Genomic DNA, 14,218 nt, shown 5'->3' with positions numbered 1-14,218 from the left:
CATCACCAGTGGGGGTTACCCCATCACACTTACTTAGAAAGTGGTGATCTAGAAATAACTACTTGATTAGGAAATTAGCACTTGAGGATTCTCATAACTAGTTACCTCTTGGCTGCTTGGAGTAAAAGGCAGAACAGGTTTTACTTGGAAATGTAGTGCCTTTTTTTTTTTTTTTTTTTTGGTCATTTTATGCTGTGCCTTCCTAGAACACATAACCGTTTTGTTTTATTCCTAGAGAAATAATCCATGACATATGAGCTTTTATCACAAAATAAAAACATCAAACTTTATCTTTGGAACAAAATAAATGGTTGATCATTGTCTTTTGTCATTTATTGTAAAATATGTTATCTATGATAACTCTTGGTATGCATCTCACTCTAATCTTGATATTTAAAATAGGTGAGTAATTGATTTCTGAGCATGGTGTATTTGCTCTGTAGCTTATTTGCATACTTACATTTTGATACTGTAAGAAATCCTAGGAGCTAAACCTCAAAAGTCATAGACTTTGCCTAGATAAACATCTGCTGTTTTAATGGTATTTTGAACTGCAGAGCTACCGTTTAACAACCCTGTATTCTTTTCTTTTTGATAACTGAGTGGGTGGGGAAATGGGAAAGAATTCTAAAGAACCAGTCACCTCACCTGTCTCCTTCTCTCTGTTTCATCCTTTGCAGAGGAGCTCCTGCACCACGCATGCCTTCCTCATGCAGTTCGTATAAGAGTCCAAAGAAAGAAGAGGTTGAAAAGAACTTCAGAAATTCTCAAACCCTGCACCAATGTAAGGAACTACAGAACTGCAGGAGGCTTTACTCCCTTGTTGGTTAATCACTTTTCAAATGTGTTCCTTGTTCAGGTAAATGTGACATCTGCTTTTTGTTTGTTACCTTTTTACTGGGAACCATGTGTTGGTCATTTCATCAGTAACACAAATTTAATAAATGTTCACAAAATTAAATGTATTAGTCATTTATTCATTTAACCAGGAATTCCTGAGCACTCTGTATAGACTGCCCTGGGAATAGTGATGAGCAAGAGAGTCCGTTGTAGTGTCCATTGTCATGGAACTGACATTCTCCTGGGAGAACCAGACACTGAAAGAGGCACAGGCAGATGGCAGTGATTACTATGGTCAGAGAAGGTCTTGCTGAGGAGGTTGTAGTTGAGCTGAGAACTAAAGGATGAGAACAGGTCACGTAGGGAGGAGCTGAGGAAGGAGCCAGCAGGCCAAGCTTAGCAAGGGTAAAGGCCTGGAGGATGGAAATGAAAATAAACTGATGTGACGGGAGGGTAGTAATGAGGGGGTATCAAAGAGCGAGGCACCTGGACCAGACAAGACCACATTTCCAAACAGAAACATGCCTCATTCCTGAGAGTATATCCCAAATGGAGCACTCTTCTCTTTCATGAGGAAGGGCTGGGTGAAGGCTTACATTCCTTTCTCTAAGTGAGTGAGCGCTGGGGGTGCATTGGTGCATGGAAAGGGTAAGTAACCTGCCCAAGGAGCACCAGTGGCCATGGATCACTTGACCCTGAGCCAGCTCCTGAGGGTAGCAGGGACGGTGGGTGACCCAAGGCCTGCTGGTCAAGCCAAGACTTAACTTGTTAATTCATTCACTTTTCTCCTAACTTCAAAATGTGGGACTTTTCCTAGTAAACCAGAGCCTACCTGAGATATCTTTGCTGCAGCTACCGGGTTTCATTGAGAGAAGATCTTTGGTTCATTGGACCAGCGAGCTCACTCCACAAAAAGTCTCAGGAAATGGCAGGCCCCCAACACTTCGGATAATCTGGCAGTCTGTGGCCCAGGTCCCCTGCTCCCTTCCCTCTGTACAGATGCCTGACCTAAATAACCAGATGGGGAAAGGGAGAAGAGACACCTGAGCAACCAACCCCTAGCTCTACCCTTCCCAGGACTGGAGGATAATAGTTGATGTCTTCAGAAAATGAGGGGTGGGGTGTGGGAACTCAGCCAGGGGGTGGCCAACTTTTCCTGTAAAGGGGCCAGATAATAAATGTTTAGGCTTTACGGGCTACATACGGTCTCTACCACACATGCTTGTTTTTATTTGTTAATTATTTCTTTATAAACTTTAACCCTCTGAACCCTTAAAAAGGTAAACACTGTTCTTAGCTTGTAGACCTTACCTTCAACCTGAAAAGTGGATTACAGTTTGTTGACCGCTAACCTCGGCTGCTTTGCCCTAACAAACTTCAAACCGGATGCCACTTAAACCAAGTTAGGGATGGAGCAGCTGTTTCTTTTCATCTCTATGGGAGTACCCTGTGGGGAGCCTTCACTGACAACTGCATCCCGAGATCCCCATTCCCACTTTCCACATCACCATCCTAACTTACGAGTGAGTGAGAACTGACAACTGCAACTGCATCCCTAGATCCCCATTCCCACTTTCCACATCACCATCCTCACTTACGGTCAGGAAATGGAAGCTGCGAGAGGCCAGGCAATCCCCCAAGGCCATGGAGCTAGCAAGTGATAGAGGCAGGACTTGAACTCAGGCATTCTGATTCTAGAGTCACCGGTCTTAACCACTGCACTGTACTATCTCCTGCTAGAAACTAGAGCTGTGGCTTTCTCTTCTTGGGCAAAGCCCCCATCTGTACAACAGGAGGGGTGGGGTGGTGTTTTCCTCAATATGAAAGGCATACCCGATGGCAGGTGAAATGATTTCCACGGTTCACACAGAGAGCATCAAATAATATTGATTCACAGAATGAAAAGATGATTGCCTTTTCACATCTCTCTCAAGTCTTCCAATAATGTCAGGGAAGGAGGTTTAGTCTGATGGTAATGTATCTTTAAAATCTCTCCAAAGCATGCTAATTTTCTTTTCTTTTCTTTTTAAACAAGAACAGGTTTTATAACTCAGGATCCTCAGTAGGCAGTGATAGGTAGCTAGAATTTTAGTATCACTGTTGTACTATTATTATTACTTCTCTTGTTAGTCTCATGGTTTTATTTTTTATTGCCTTTTTGAATATTTGCTATTTATGAAAAATGTTAGTGTTGCCATTGCTGTAATTCTCTTGTCCATTTCTTCATAGTTATAATATTGCTGCTGAAGCTCCTGCCATCACACCCAAATTGGAATTAAGGGGAAAGACAGGGTTCAGCCACTTTTGTCTCCTATTACCAGGAAAGCAAAATAATTTTACATACTTTGCATTGATCGAAACATGCTGCATGGCTACATGTAGCAGCAAAAGAGGCTGAAAATGTGGGTGTTTGGCTGGATACATTGGTACCCCAAACTAATCAGAATTCTATCATCAAGAAAAAGGCATACATCCAGTGCTTTGTAACAAAAGTGTTTGCCACAGGCTGGGAATCCTTTGAGTTTTCTCTTCAGTGTCTGCAAAGAGCAGGGATGGAAGTCAGAGATGTGGGATGGCTTAAGGGAATTTAGCAAAACACCTGTTTCTCTTTACCTTGTTTACCACCAAGACACTCCCTTCCCCATAGTGCAGTGGAACACTGACGAGCCATCATCACTGCTAAGAAACAATACAAAATGAAAAAAACAGTATTGCCATACTCTTACAGTGGAGGCGAGGAAATCTTATGAGTTTGTCCCCACTGGCTATTATAGTTCAGAGTGCTAAGCTAAAGAACCCCTCACCTTTTCAATCTACTGTGTAGAAGCTATATTTACTTACCTGCACATACCTCCAAATATGTACCCTAGAAATCAGATTTGAAATCTTATAAATCCCAGAAGTAGGAAGTTCGTATTTCAATAACTACTTTTCAAATTAGTGTTTTAATTCAACAAGCATTTAGTGAGTGCCCACAGTTCCCCAGGCACCTCCTTAAGGGCTGAGAATATAGGGGTGAACTGGACCCATAAGGCCCTGGAGTATATATCCTGGTGGGAGAGGCAGATAAAAGATCTGCAGAAAAACAGGAGCTCAGGAGGATTAAGAGCTGAAATCAGGAGGCAGACTTCTGGGCTTGAATACAAATTCTGCGGCTTCCTGGCTTTGTGGTTTTGGGCAAATTACCTGCCTCTCTATGCCTCAGTTTCTCCATCTGTAAGATAATAAGAATTATAGTACTTCATAGAGTTACACTGAGATTGCTTTTTTGACTCATAGTGATTAAACACAGCCATACTGAAGGGCCAGGAAGCTAAGATGTAGACAGTGTTTTAAAGGGTAAAAAATGGTGATGACAAATTACTCCCCACCTCATTTGGCAGCCGAGCGTATTACATGGCTTAATGCATGTAAAGTACTTAGAAATGTTGCTAGTATGGTCAGGCCCAGTGGCTCATGCCTGTAATCCCAGAACTTTGGGAGGCCAAGGCGGGCGGATCACGAGGTCAGGAGTTCAAGACCAGCCTGGCCAACATAGTGAAACCTCGTCTCTACTAAAAATACAAAAAATAAGCCGGGCATGGTGGAGGGTGCCTGTAATTCTAGCTACTCGGGAGGCTGAGGCAGGAGAATCGCTTGAACCCGGGAGGCAGAGGTTGCAGCAAACCTGGATTGTGCCACCGCACTCCAGCCTGGTGACAGAGGGAGACTCTGTCTCAAAAAAAAAAAAAAAAAAGAAATGTTACTAGTATGTAGTAAGTTCTCAGTAAATGTTAGCTACTATACTCTTTCAAGTACTGGGTTTTTACTTGATGTCATACAGTGTTATATAAGGTCTCCAAAGATACTGAGGAGTCCTCAAGGCCAATTTTAACAAGCATGGTTGCCGCATTCTTGTGCTTATAGTTGAAGATTTCTTCTTTCAGACACTTGCACAAATACTTCTAAGATGCATTTGCATTAGGTGGCAAATTTCGTCCTGGGTATGAAAAACATTGAGATTTGGGAATAAAGCATAGTAAGACTGAGGTTGCAATTACTAAAGGAAAACCCCAACAGAGATAAGTGAAGTTCTGCAATATCATGCACCCTCCCCCGACCCGCTCTGTCTCCCCAGGCCCCCCTTCGTTAGAACACCCATGACTGGCTATATTATATCAGCATTTCCCATAATGTAAAAAGGGAAAACACAGACCTGGGCGTTCATGGAAAGTATTCTAACTCTCACAACCAGAATCCCTGTCTTTGAATTTTTTTTTTCTTGGTTTTTAGATCTTTAACTTTTCCTTCAGCATTTCAGTACTTAACTTTTTGAAAATCATCTTTTCTGAGGAATGATATTTCCTGGCACAGCATCATCTTTGTCAAGTGACTCAGTTTGATTTTTTTGTTTGTTAGTATAAAGTGGCCCCAACTTACAGAGAAAAAGTGGGCTCTTGGTATCAGTTTGATGTCAGGGTTTTTCCGTGTTTGAGAGGGAGCTTTAAATACCACTCGATTTGAAGGTGTCTGCAAGCGAGCTCCAGTCCGCTGTCAAGATGCTTCTGGCCATGGTCCTTACCTCTGCCCTGCTCCTGTGCTCCGTGGCAGGCCAGGGGTGTCCAACCTTGGCGGGGATCCTGGACATCAACTTCCTCATCAACAAGATGCAGGTAGGCTGCAGGGGGAGCCCGTGGGAAAGAGAGCTACTGACAAAGTGAAATATGTATGAGGATGAAAAAACTTGGGGCTGACTAAAGGTTCTTATCTCTCTATCTACTTTAGGAAGATCCAGCTTCCAAGTGCCACTGCAGTGCTAATGTGAGTGAATGCTCTTTAAGAACTTTCCAAATTAATTTTAATTTTCACATCTGGAATCTTCACTCTGAAATTTCCCTTGCAGGTGACCAGTTGTCTCTGTCTGGCCATTCCCTCTGTAAGTATAGTGAAAGAACATAATTTTGACCTTGGATTTTTTTGGTTTGTTTTCAAGTAAAAATAAGTTGCTTTATTTAATATTTAATGTTATACATTGTTGCTTAATTTAATTGTTACAGATTAGTATTCCCTGTTAAAACCACATTGTTACAAATTATTCCCTTTTAAAACTACGATCTTGAAATCCTATATTATGAACATTTCTTTGTATTTAATTAACTTTATGCCTCTTGAGAAGTTTGAACACTTTTCAACATTAAAAAAAGAATCCTGAATATCTTTTTAGATAGGTGGCCATGTGCACAATTAAATAAAACTGGAACTAAGGATATAATAATTGCTGTAGCTCATATCATATTGCTTTCTAACTCATTTACTGATAACTCTAGAGTTGTGAAACAATGTAAATAAAATGACAACTCCTTATCTTTCATCTGTCATGAATGATCTATGCGCTATACCTCCCCCTCCCTGCCTCCTCCCTTCCTCCACACCACCCTGTTGTCTGTCTAGCTGATTAGAGTGACTGTTGGTTTGAATGCTGCCCTCTGGGCAGGTAGAGGATCTGAGGTTGTGAGTGGAAGGAGGGCTTCCAGAGGGCCACTGCCCACTCTGGCAGGAAGGATGGGTGGCAGGAAAGTTCTGATTCCTAATTCAAACTCCTGATTAGGGTGAGGAGGAGGCACTTCTCCAAGGTGCAGTGCTTTATTCTTTCTCATGCAAGGCCTGGGAGAATCTGAAGAATCTGAGCTTCTTGCCCTGGCTAGGGTAAGACATCGCACCCATCGCGGTCCATCCATTAGATGAGAAGAGGATAGAGTGCCTTCTGGGCAGGAACCAGGCAGACAGCACAGCCCCTGTCCCTTGGTGTACAGTCCATGTTTTTAGCTGCTGCTGAAATACCAGCTGCATTCAATTGTCACATCCCATTAGCTGGTGTGAAAAGGCTTTTCCTCACTCTGCACTTTCAGACTTACAAGCCTTGAAGCCGGGAAGCACCCGTTGAAAAGAACATTCAGAGCCGACTATTTCAGGGCCCACAGCCCTCATGTTTCCTGGATGTAACATACAGGAAGTCTCCTCCAGGGGATGTCACTGTGGAAAAATGGCATCCCCTTTAAATACGGGAGATCACTTCCTACATTGGCAAGGGACCTGTCTAAAAATAATGCAAGTTTGAGTAATGGTGATTAAATAAAAATCATCTCTATTATATTGCTCTTTGTGATATATTTCCAAAGCTGTCCTCAGAATATTTCTTTGAATAAATCCTTACTATTTACCAGGACAACTGCACCAGACCATGCTTCAGTGAGAGACTGTCTCAGATGACCAATACCACCATGCAAACAAGATACCCACTGATTTTCAGTCGGGTGAAAAAATCAGTTGAAGTACTAAAGAACAACAAGTGTCCAGTAAGTTTGTTTTCATATGTGATATGTTCCCGTTGGTGATTTCTATGTGAATGGTGATGCCAACCCTGTTTGAACGCAAAAGGATGATAAAGTTGGAATTGGTAGTTCAAGGTTGATAAAAGACATCTAAGAAATTTAATCAGAAGTAATATAATTAAAGTGAGATCCACTGAAACAATAGAATTAAAGTGAGATAGATCATTGTTCCCGACGAGGCCATTTACTTCTCTCTACTATGGAATAATGAAAGAATCCTTTCTGAGTGTAATTAGAAGCTACAATCTAGAGAATCAGGGATGTAGCTCACATAATACTAAATTATCCTAGAGATTCAATGTACTAACTGAATGGATGTTGTTAACAGGGATTTTTTTTTTCCTGTTGGTTAAGGAGGTTTCGTTTTGTTTTGTTTTGGAGACAGAGTCTTGCTCTGTTGCCCAGGCTGGAGTGCAGTGGTGCCATCTGAGCTCACTGCAGCCTCTGCCTCCCGGGTTCAAGTGATTATCCTGCCTCAGCCTCCTGAGTAGCTGGCATTACAGGTGCGTGCCACCATGCCTGGCTAATTTTTGTATTTTTAGTAGAGATGGGGTTTCACCATGTTGGCCAGGTTGCTCTCCAACTCCTGAACTCAAGTGATTTGCCCGCCTTGACCTCCCAAAGTGCTGGGATGACAGGTGTGAGCCACCACGCCTGGCCTGCATTAAGGAGGTATTTAAAGGGCAATGCACCCAGGTCAAGGTGGAAGCTTGCCACTCATCCTGAATGCCCATCCACACATTCTTTTCTTCAGCATATACCCTAGTCACTGACAGCAGACTGGGATGGCAAGTTGGGTAGAGGTGACCTCCCTCTGTTTTTTGGGTATTAGCATCTCCACACAAGATCCTAGAAGGCTGAAAGCCCTGAGCTCAGCTGTTTAGCTGCATGCGTTTCTACCATCAATGGCATCTAGTTCTAAGTGCTTAATATATGCTGTCTCACTGAATACATACATACCTTAGGGACAATTATTCAATTTATTACTCTCAGTGAGGTTAACTAATTTGCCTAAGGCTGCATATTTGATAAGTGGCAGAGCTGAGATTTGAAATCAGGCCTATATGACCTCAGAGCCCCACTCTTAGCCATTGTACTGTCAAATGACCTTGGAAAGACAACCTAAAAGGATAATGATACAATTTTAGGCCTCAAAGAGTCCCCAGGAAAGGCTTTCTCTAATGCAGAGATTTAGGGCCACTTAATAGGGGTGTGGGTGTGTGTGTGTGTGTGTGTGTGTGTGTGTGTGTGTAAAGACCCCTGAAATCCCATTTGAGGTCAACCACCTATGCTGTCTTTACACCACATGAGCTAGCCTGGACCTGCCCACCTATTTGCTCTGTGTCTCAAGCCACTTCCCTTCCCATCCCCACAATCCTCACCACCGACTCTGGCTCTTGGCAGGTAGGCTTCTGGGGCTGCTTGGCTCTACATCATTTGAGTCACTCTGTCCTTATCAACTTTCATCCCCACAGTATTTTTCCTGTGAACAGCCATGCAACCAAACCACGGCAGGCAACGCGCTGACATTTCTGAAGAGTCTTCTGGAAATTTTCCAGAAAGAAAAGATGAGAGGGATGAGAGGCAAGATATGAAGATGAAATATTATTTATCCTATTTATTAAATTTAAAAAGCTTTCTCTTTAAGTTGCTACAATTTAAAAATCAAGTAAGCTACTCTAAATCAGTATCAGTTGTGATTATTTGTTTAACATTGTATGTCTTTATTTTGAAATAAATACATATGTGGAAAAAACAACATGAGCTGGTCTCTTGGCAATTATTCATTTCTTGCTGCTCAGAACAAAGAAAGCTACAAGTGTTGTTAAGGGGAAGAATAGATCAGAGACTCCTGTAGGAGTCTCTGTGATAAGACTCCTGATGCTGAATACAGACCCTCAGGCTCATAGGCTGTGGCTGGAGCTGCAGGAGGGCTGCAGGGAGCAGTTACAAAGAATGTCTATGAGGACCATCTGAGGGTTGCCGCTAGGGGAGGCTGAAGGCATGTCTGACACTGCTAAGAGGGCTAGGGTCCTGAGAAACTGGCCTTGTGCCTGAAAGAGGAGAAGGCAGCAGCTTGGAAGTGGGAGACTGCTCAAGAATGTGGCCATGCAGAATAAATGCTTAATAATTAAGTGCTTAACCCACTAGTTATGGTAGGAAGTAGATATTATTATTATGCATTTCTGTTTTATATATACTGAAACCAAAGCTTAGAAAGTCTGCATGGCATTCCCAAGATCCCACAGGTGGTGAGATTTAGAAGAAGGATTCACCCCTAGTGCTCTCTGCTTCCAAACCCTTTGCTGTTTGCATTCTGCCCCTTTCTTATTCTCTTTATACCAAGGGTGTACATTGTGCTTCTTCCAACCACAGCCTGAGGGTAAAATAGACCCATCATAATTCCAGTCCACACTCTCATATCCAGAAACCTAGGGAGTCAGATAGGTTTCAGAATTCAAGCTTTTTAGCCTTTTAGAAAGTTAAAACAATCCACGTGGCATATATTACATAACACCCACAGCAGGGCCTGGGGCAAGTTTCCATAATTAAACATATCAATTCTGCAACAGTCACTGAAATGGTCAGGTTTTGCAGCCAAATGAGTCCTAACAAATCTTGAGTTTTCGCAGCTGTTTGGATTTCAGAATAATGATAAGAAATTAGTAAGCTGCATTAACAAAACAGCCTTTCTCTAGCTCATGCCCTACTTAACAAGGGAGGTGGGGGTGGGGGGCACTCTCACCAAGACATTTTATGTGGGGCTGGGCTGGGTGTCTCCAGGAGGGATAAAGGTTTCTGTAGCTTCCTGGACAGCCAGCCACATGGAGTTCCAGATCACAGCTGAAGGGCCTTCTCTTCCCCTCTCCTCCATGTGGGTTTTCTGAATGACTGGCGCCAGACATAGTTGAATCATGTGACACTATGTGGTTTACCACCTGCGGCATGGGGAGACACCAGCCCAAGCAGGATCACAGCAGGGACAGATACTGATGGTTGGTGATGGTTTCAGAATATAACTCGGAAATGCAATGTCTTGCCAGAGGAGATGGGCAGAGACGAGCTTCCACTCACTGATGCAGATTAATCACCAGCATAGCTTGGTGCTTTCCCTAGGCTTTTCTGCAAAAGTCACATAACCTGCAGTGTTCATTCCTGCAGGCAAGCTCCAAGGAGGGTTCACTTACAGTAAAGTGTGCTATAATTACCATCTTCTCTGTGCCAGAAGAGTTGAGATTCATCAAGAAGCCACCCTGGAGAAAGGAGAACTAATATTTATTGTTTACTCTGTACCAGGCAGTCCTCTAAGCCTATTTTGTAGAATATCTGGTTGGATCCTCACAACAACCCCATGAGATATTTATATAATTGTTGTATGTAATTTTTCCCACTGCACAAATGAGATAAGTAGGCCCAACGAGGTTGCATAACTTGGCCAGAAGCACATTGCTCACAAGCGGTGAAGTTGCTACCCTCTCCAGGTTGCCAGGCCCCAGGCAGAGTTGTTTCCAGCAGATTCCAGATCAAAGCACACACTGCAGGCCAAGATGTGGCCAGCCATAAAGCTAGCTTGCCCATCTATCCATCCATCCCTCCCTCTGTACATCCATCCAGTTTGAAGCAGGAAGATGCTGTGATGTTCAAACCTCACAATTCCTCTCCTCCCATTGTCACATTGTCACTCTGCTTCATTGACCCCAGACCAAGACCTCCCTTTCTCTGCAAAGGGAGGCCTCAGCAGAAACTCAAAGAGGACCTAAAGGGCTTCATTCTTTATTTTTATCACTTTAAAAACATGGCTTTAGCTAGGCACAGTGGCTCATGCCTAAAATCCCAGCACTTTGGGAGGCTGACGCAGGCTGATCACTTGAGCCCAGGAATTTGAGATCAGCCTGGTCAATATGGTGAAACCCAGTCTCTATGAAAAATACAAAACTTAGCTGGGTATGGTGACATGCAACTGTAGTCCCAGCTACTCGGAGTCTGAGATGGGAGGATCACTTGAGCCTAGGAGGTCGAGGGTGCAGTAAGCCATGATTGCACCACTACACTCCAGCCTGGGCGACAGAGCAAGATCCTGTCTTAAAAAAAAACAAACAACAACAGCAGCAGCAACAACAACAACAAACAGATGGCTTCATTGAGATACGCTTCATATACCATATGCAATACAATTCATCCATTTGAAGCGTATAATTCAATAGATTTTAGTACATTGGCAGGTTGCACAACCCTCACTTTTTAAACTGTGTCATATTATCTGTAAATAGAGGTAACTTACTTCTTTTTTTCCAACTTGGATGCCTTTTCTTTCACTTCCTTGGCTAATTTCTGGCTAGAACTTCCAATACAATGTTGAATAGAAGTGGTGAGAGTACACATTCTTGTTTTGTTCCTGATTTTAGTGGGAAAGGATCCAGTCATTCATGATTAAATATTAATATGATGTGAGCTGTGGACTTTTCATAAATGCTCAGTATCAGGCTGAGAAAATTCCCTTTTATTCTCAGTCTGTTGAGAACTTTTATCATGAATGAGATTGGACTGTGTCTGATGTATTTTCTGCACTTATTGGTATAGAGGTTATTGATACAGAAGTTAATTCTTGGCTTTAGAGTTTCCAGTGGTAACTTTCCTAGCCCTGGGATAGAAAGTAACTCCTTGGACTATGGAAGAGAAGTCCGAGAGGAGAGGATGATGGCAGACACTATTGAGTTCCCTGGAGAAGAGCTCTCTGCCTGGCCCCCAGCAGAGCCTCAGGGTAGAGGGCAGAACTCCTGGGGAGGGTAGAAAACCAAGAGTGAAGGGCACATGAGCTGTATCCCCTGAATGGCCTGGGAGATGACACAAAAAGAGAATGCCTCTCACCACCACACCTAAGGTGTGGTATAGGGAGGACCACGAACTGGCCCTAGGAAGCTGGGCTTGATGCAGCCCCCTGAATAGTTTCAACGGAGAAACCAAAGATTTTCACACAGGGCAGAGAGGGGCACTGATGTGTCTTGGAGGATGGTAAGGCTGGAGAGGCCTTGGGATGGGCACATACGGCAGGCTCGGACCACGGGACAGGGACCAAATGGGACTGAAGATGCTTATACAGAAGCCACCCTGGAGGGAAAGCCATGCCCGGGACTAGCCAGGAAGAACACCAGGGTAGGACAGAGCACCTCCCAGGACCCTGAAGCCTCTACCTAAATCCCAAACCTCCCAGATCTAAAGTCAACCCCAGGGGAAGGTGGAGAAGGAAAAAATCTTGAACTGGGCATTTAACTTGGAATTTCGAAGTTTTACCCTGAACTGGCAAAATTATTTTTTTCTGTCAACAGCTTGAAAAAAAAATCTCAATTTAGTTAATAAAAATAAAGAAACTTTCATTTATTTGCTGCAGACCTGAGGATGTGATTTAATCACTCAACAGACACTAATAAGTGCACAGTGAGGAGCACGCACTGGACTCAGCGTGCGGTGAGGAAGGCGCTACCGCTGTCCTCAGGATCCACGGGTGCAGGAGCGGGGAAAAACCTGGTCGGTGCTGAGAGGAGACTGGAGGCACGGGGACGTGGTACTTGAGACTGGAGGGAGTGGCTGAGCCCAGAGCTCACTGGCCCCTCCCCATCCTCAGACAGAGGAGCGAAGCAACGTTTCTCTGGGTGGTTTCTGGCTCCCTGGTGCTCATGGTCTGGACTTCTCTGCTGGACCAAACATTTGTTGGAAAGCTCTTTGATGCCAGCCTAGCAGAGTGGGCATTGGGGATCAGAACCTTGGAGGGCTTGAATCAGTGACTCATGAGGCATCCCAGGCATCAGAAGGGCCACGTCAGTGTCTGCACCATCCTAGCCCACGCTTGCTAATTGATGTCCACTTGGAGGTCCAAAGGCCAAACATCTGCAGCTCTCAGGGCTTCACATGCAGAGATGAGGCCCAGGGAACACTGTAGTCATCCTGTGTTCACCTCCTGGAAAAAGCAAACAACCCAGACTCAGAGAAGAAGGCAGGCAAAGAACAGAAACCAGAAAAATCACACCAGGCCACCCCTTCCTCTAACCCCTATGTTTTGCACTTTACAGTTTACAAAAACACTTTTGCACTTGATTCTTGTGGAAGCTGTGCAAAGTACGTAAGGGAGACCAGTGTGGCCATTTTACAGATGGCTCAGGGGGCACTGCTGCCTGCAAGAGCACAGGGGGCACTGCTGCCTGCAAGAGCACAGGTGGCTGATGGCCTACGTGAAACTGGAACCCAAGGGGAAGGCCTCCCTAATGTGAAGTTCTTGCCACCACAGAGAAGGAAAAGGGCAACGCCAAGGGAGATGGTGAGACCCAGGAAACAGGAAAAGAAGTGTCACGGGGCCCAGGTATTCTCACCACAGGGCCAAGATCCTGCACTCCCAGACGCGGATTCCTGCGGAGGGTTTAGTTGACCTCTACTGCCACCAAGTGGTGGTTCTTCAGGGTATCAGCCTTTGGGCGAGGGATATGTATATACACATATATATATGTGTGTATATGTACACACACACACACACATATGTATTTTTTCCCCTGTAGGGCAGCAGTTCTCAAAGAGGACCCACGAGGTCAAAACCACTTTCATAGAACACTAAGATGTTATCTGCTCTTTTCAATCTTATGTTCTCACAAGCATACAATGGAGTTTCCCAAAGGCTATAATGCAAGTGATAACCCATAGACTAAAAGCAAAAGCAGACAGAGGAACACAATTGCCCTCTGTTTAAGCCAGACTTCGCCACAAAAACGGAAAACGCAAGTCTTCTCATTAATTATATTGGTTTAGAAAGAATCGTTATTTTCATAGAATGTTACTTATGTTAAAATGTCATGGGTTTATTATTATACCTAAATGGATAAATATTTTTGAAATTCTGTTTGAATTTCCAGTAATTGTTGGTAAATATATAAGCAGATATTCTTCGAGGTCCTTAATAATTTTCAGAAGTGAAAGGGGCTGCTGTTGAGGACTGCTGCTGTATGGTAATGATTTTTGTT

At 43.7% G+C, this 14,218-nt stretch overlaps 2 protein-coding genes across 7 annotated transcripts in view; one reads left to right on the top strand and one right to left on the bottom strand.

Moving 5' to 3' along the window:
• Nucleotides 1-432: 432 nt before the first annotated feature.
• The window catches only part of SLC25A48 (solute carrier family 25 member 48), a 66,054-nt gene continuing 52,268 nt past the window's right edge, over nucleotides 433-14,218 (bottom strand). For 4 of the 6 annotated variants that reach the window (XR_010157326.1, XR_010157329.1, XR_010157330.1 and 1 more), the window contains 2 exons: nucleotides 1,673-13,167; nucleotides 433-1,253 (listed from right to left, as the gene is read on the bottom strand). Coding sequence is in view for 1 of the 6 variants with exons in the window: in XM_016953867.4 (XP_016809356.3) it covers nucleotides 13,161-13,167 (7 nt within the window). In the remaining 5 variants the exon portion in view is untranslated. Of the gene's footprint in view, nucleotides 13,168-14,218 lie in introns of all 6 variants that reach the window. The other 2 variants (XR_010157327.1, XM_016953867.4) reach the window with 2 other exon arrangements.
• IL9 (interleukin 9) lies at nucleotides 5,354-8,806 on the top strand. The gene is made up of 5 exons (XM_001168618.6): nucleotides 5,354-5,492; nucleotides 5,605-5,640; nucleotides 5,723-5,755; nucleotides 7,044-7,175; nucleotides 8,687-8,806. Exons 1-5 carry the CDS (start codon nucleotides 5,379-5,381, stop codon nucleotides 8,804-8,806), a joined length of 435 nt encoding a protein of 144 aa, XP_001168618.1. The 5' UTR covers nucleotides 5,354-5,378.

Source organism: Pan troglodytes, chromosome 4, assembly GCF_028858775.2.
Source record: "Pan troglodytes isolate AG18354 chromosome 4, NHGRI_mPanTro3-v2.0_pri, whole genome shotgun sequence".
NCBI lineage: Eukaryota > Metazoa > Chordata > Mammalia > Primates > Hominidae > Pan > Pan troglodytes.
The sequence above is the reverse complement of the archived record's forward strand: the minus strand, read 5'-3'. Positions and strand labels throughout refer to the sequence as shown.

Bases quoted from the DNA above. Each gene is read 5' to 3' on its own strand.
- IL9 (XM_001168618.6), top strand. From the start codon at position 5,379: ATGCTTCTGGCCATGGTCCTTACCTCTGCCCTGCTCCTGTGCTCCGTG. The intron at 5,756-7,043 runs GTAAGTATAGTG...ACTATTTACCAG, and splicing joins TCTGTCTGGCCATTCCCTCT to GACAACTGCACCAGACCATG. The intron at 7,176-8,686 runs GTAAGTTTGTTT...TCATCCCCACAG, and splicing joins TAAAGAACAACAAGTGTCCA to TATTTTTCCTGTGAACAGCC.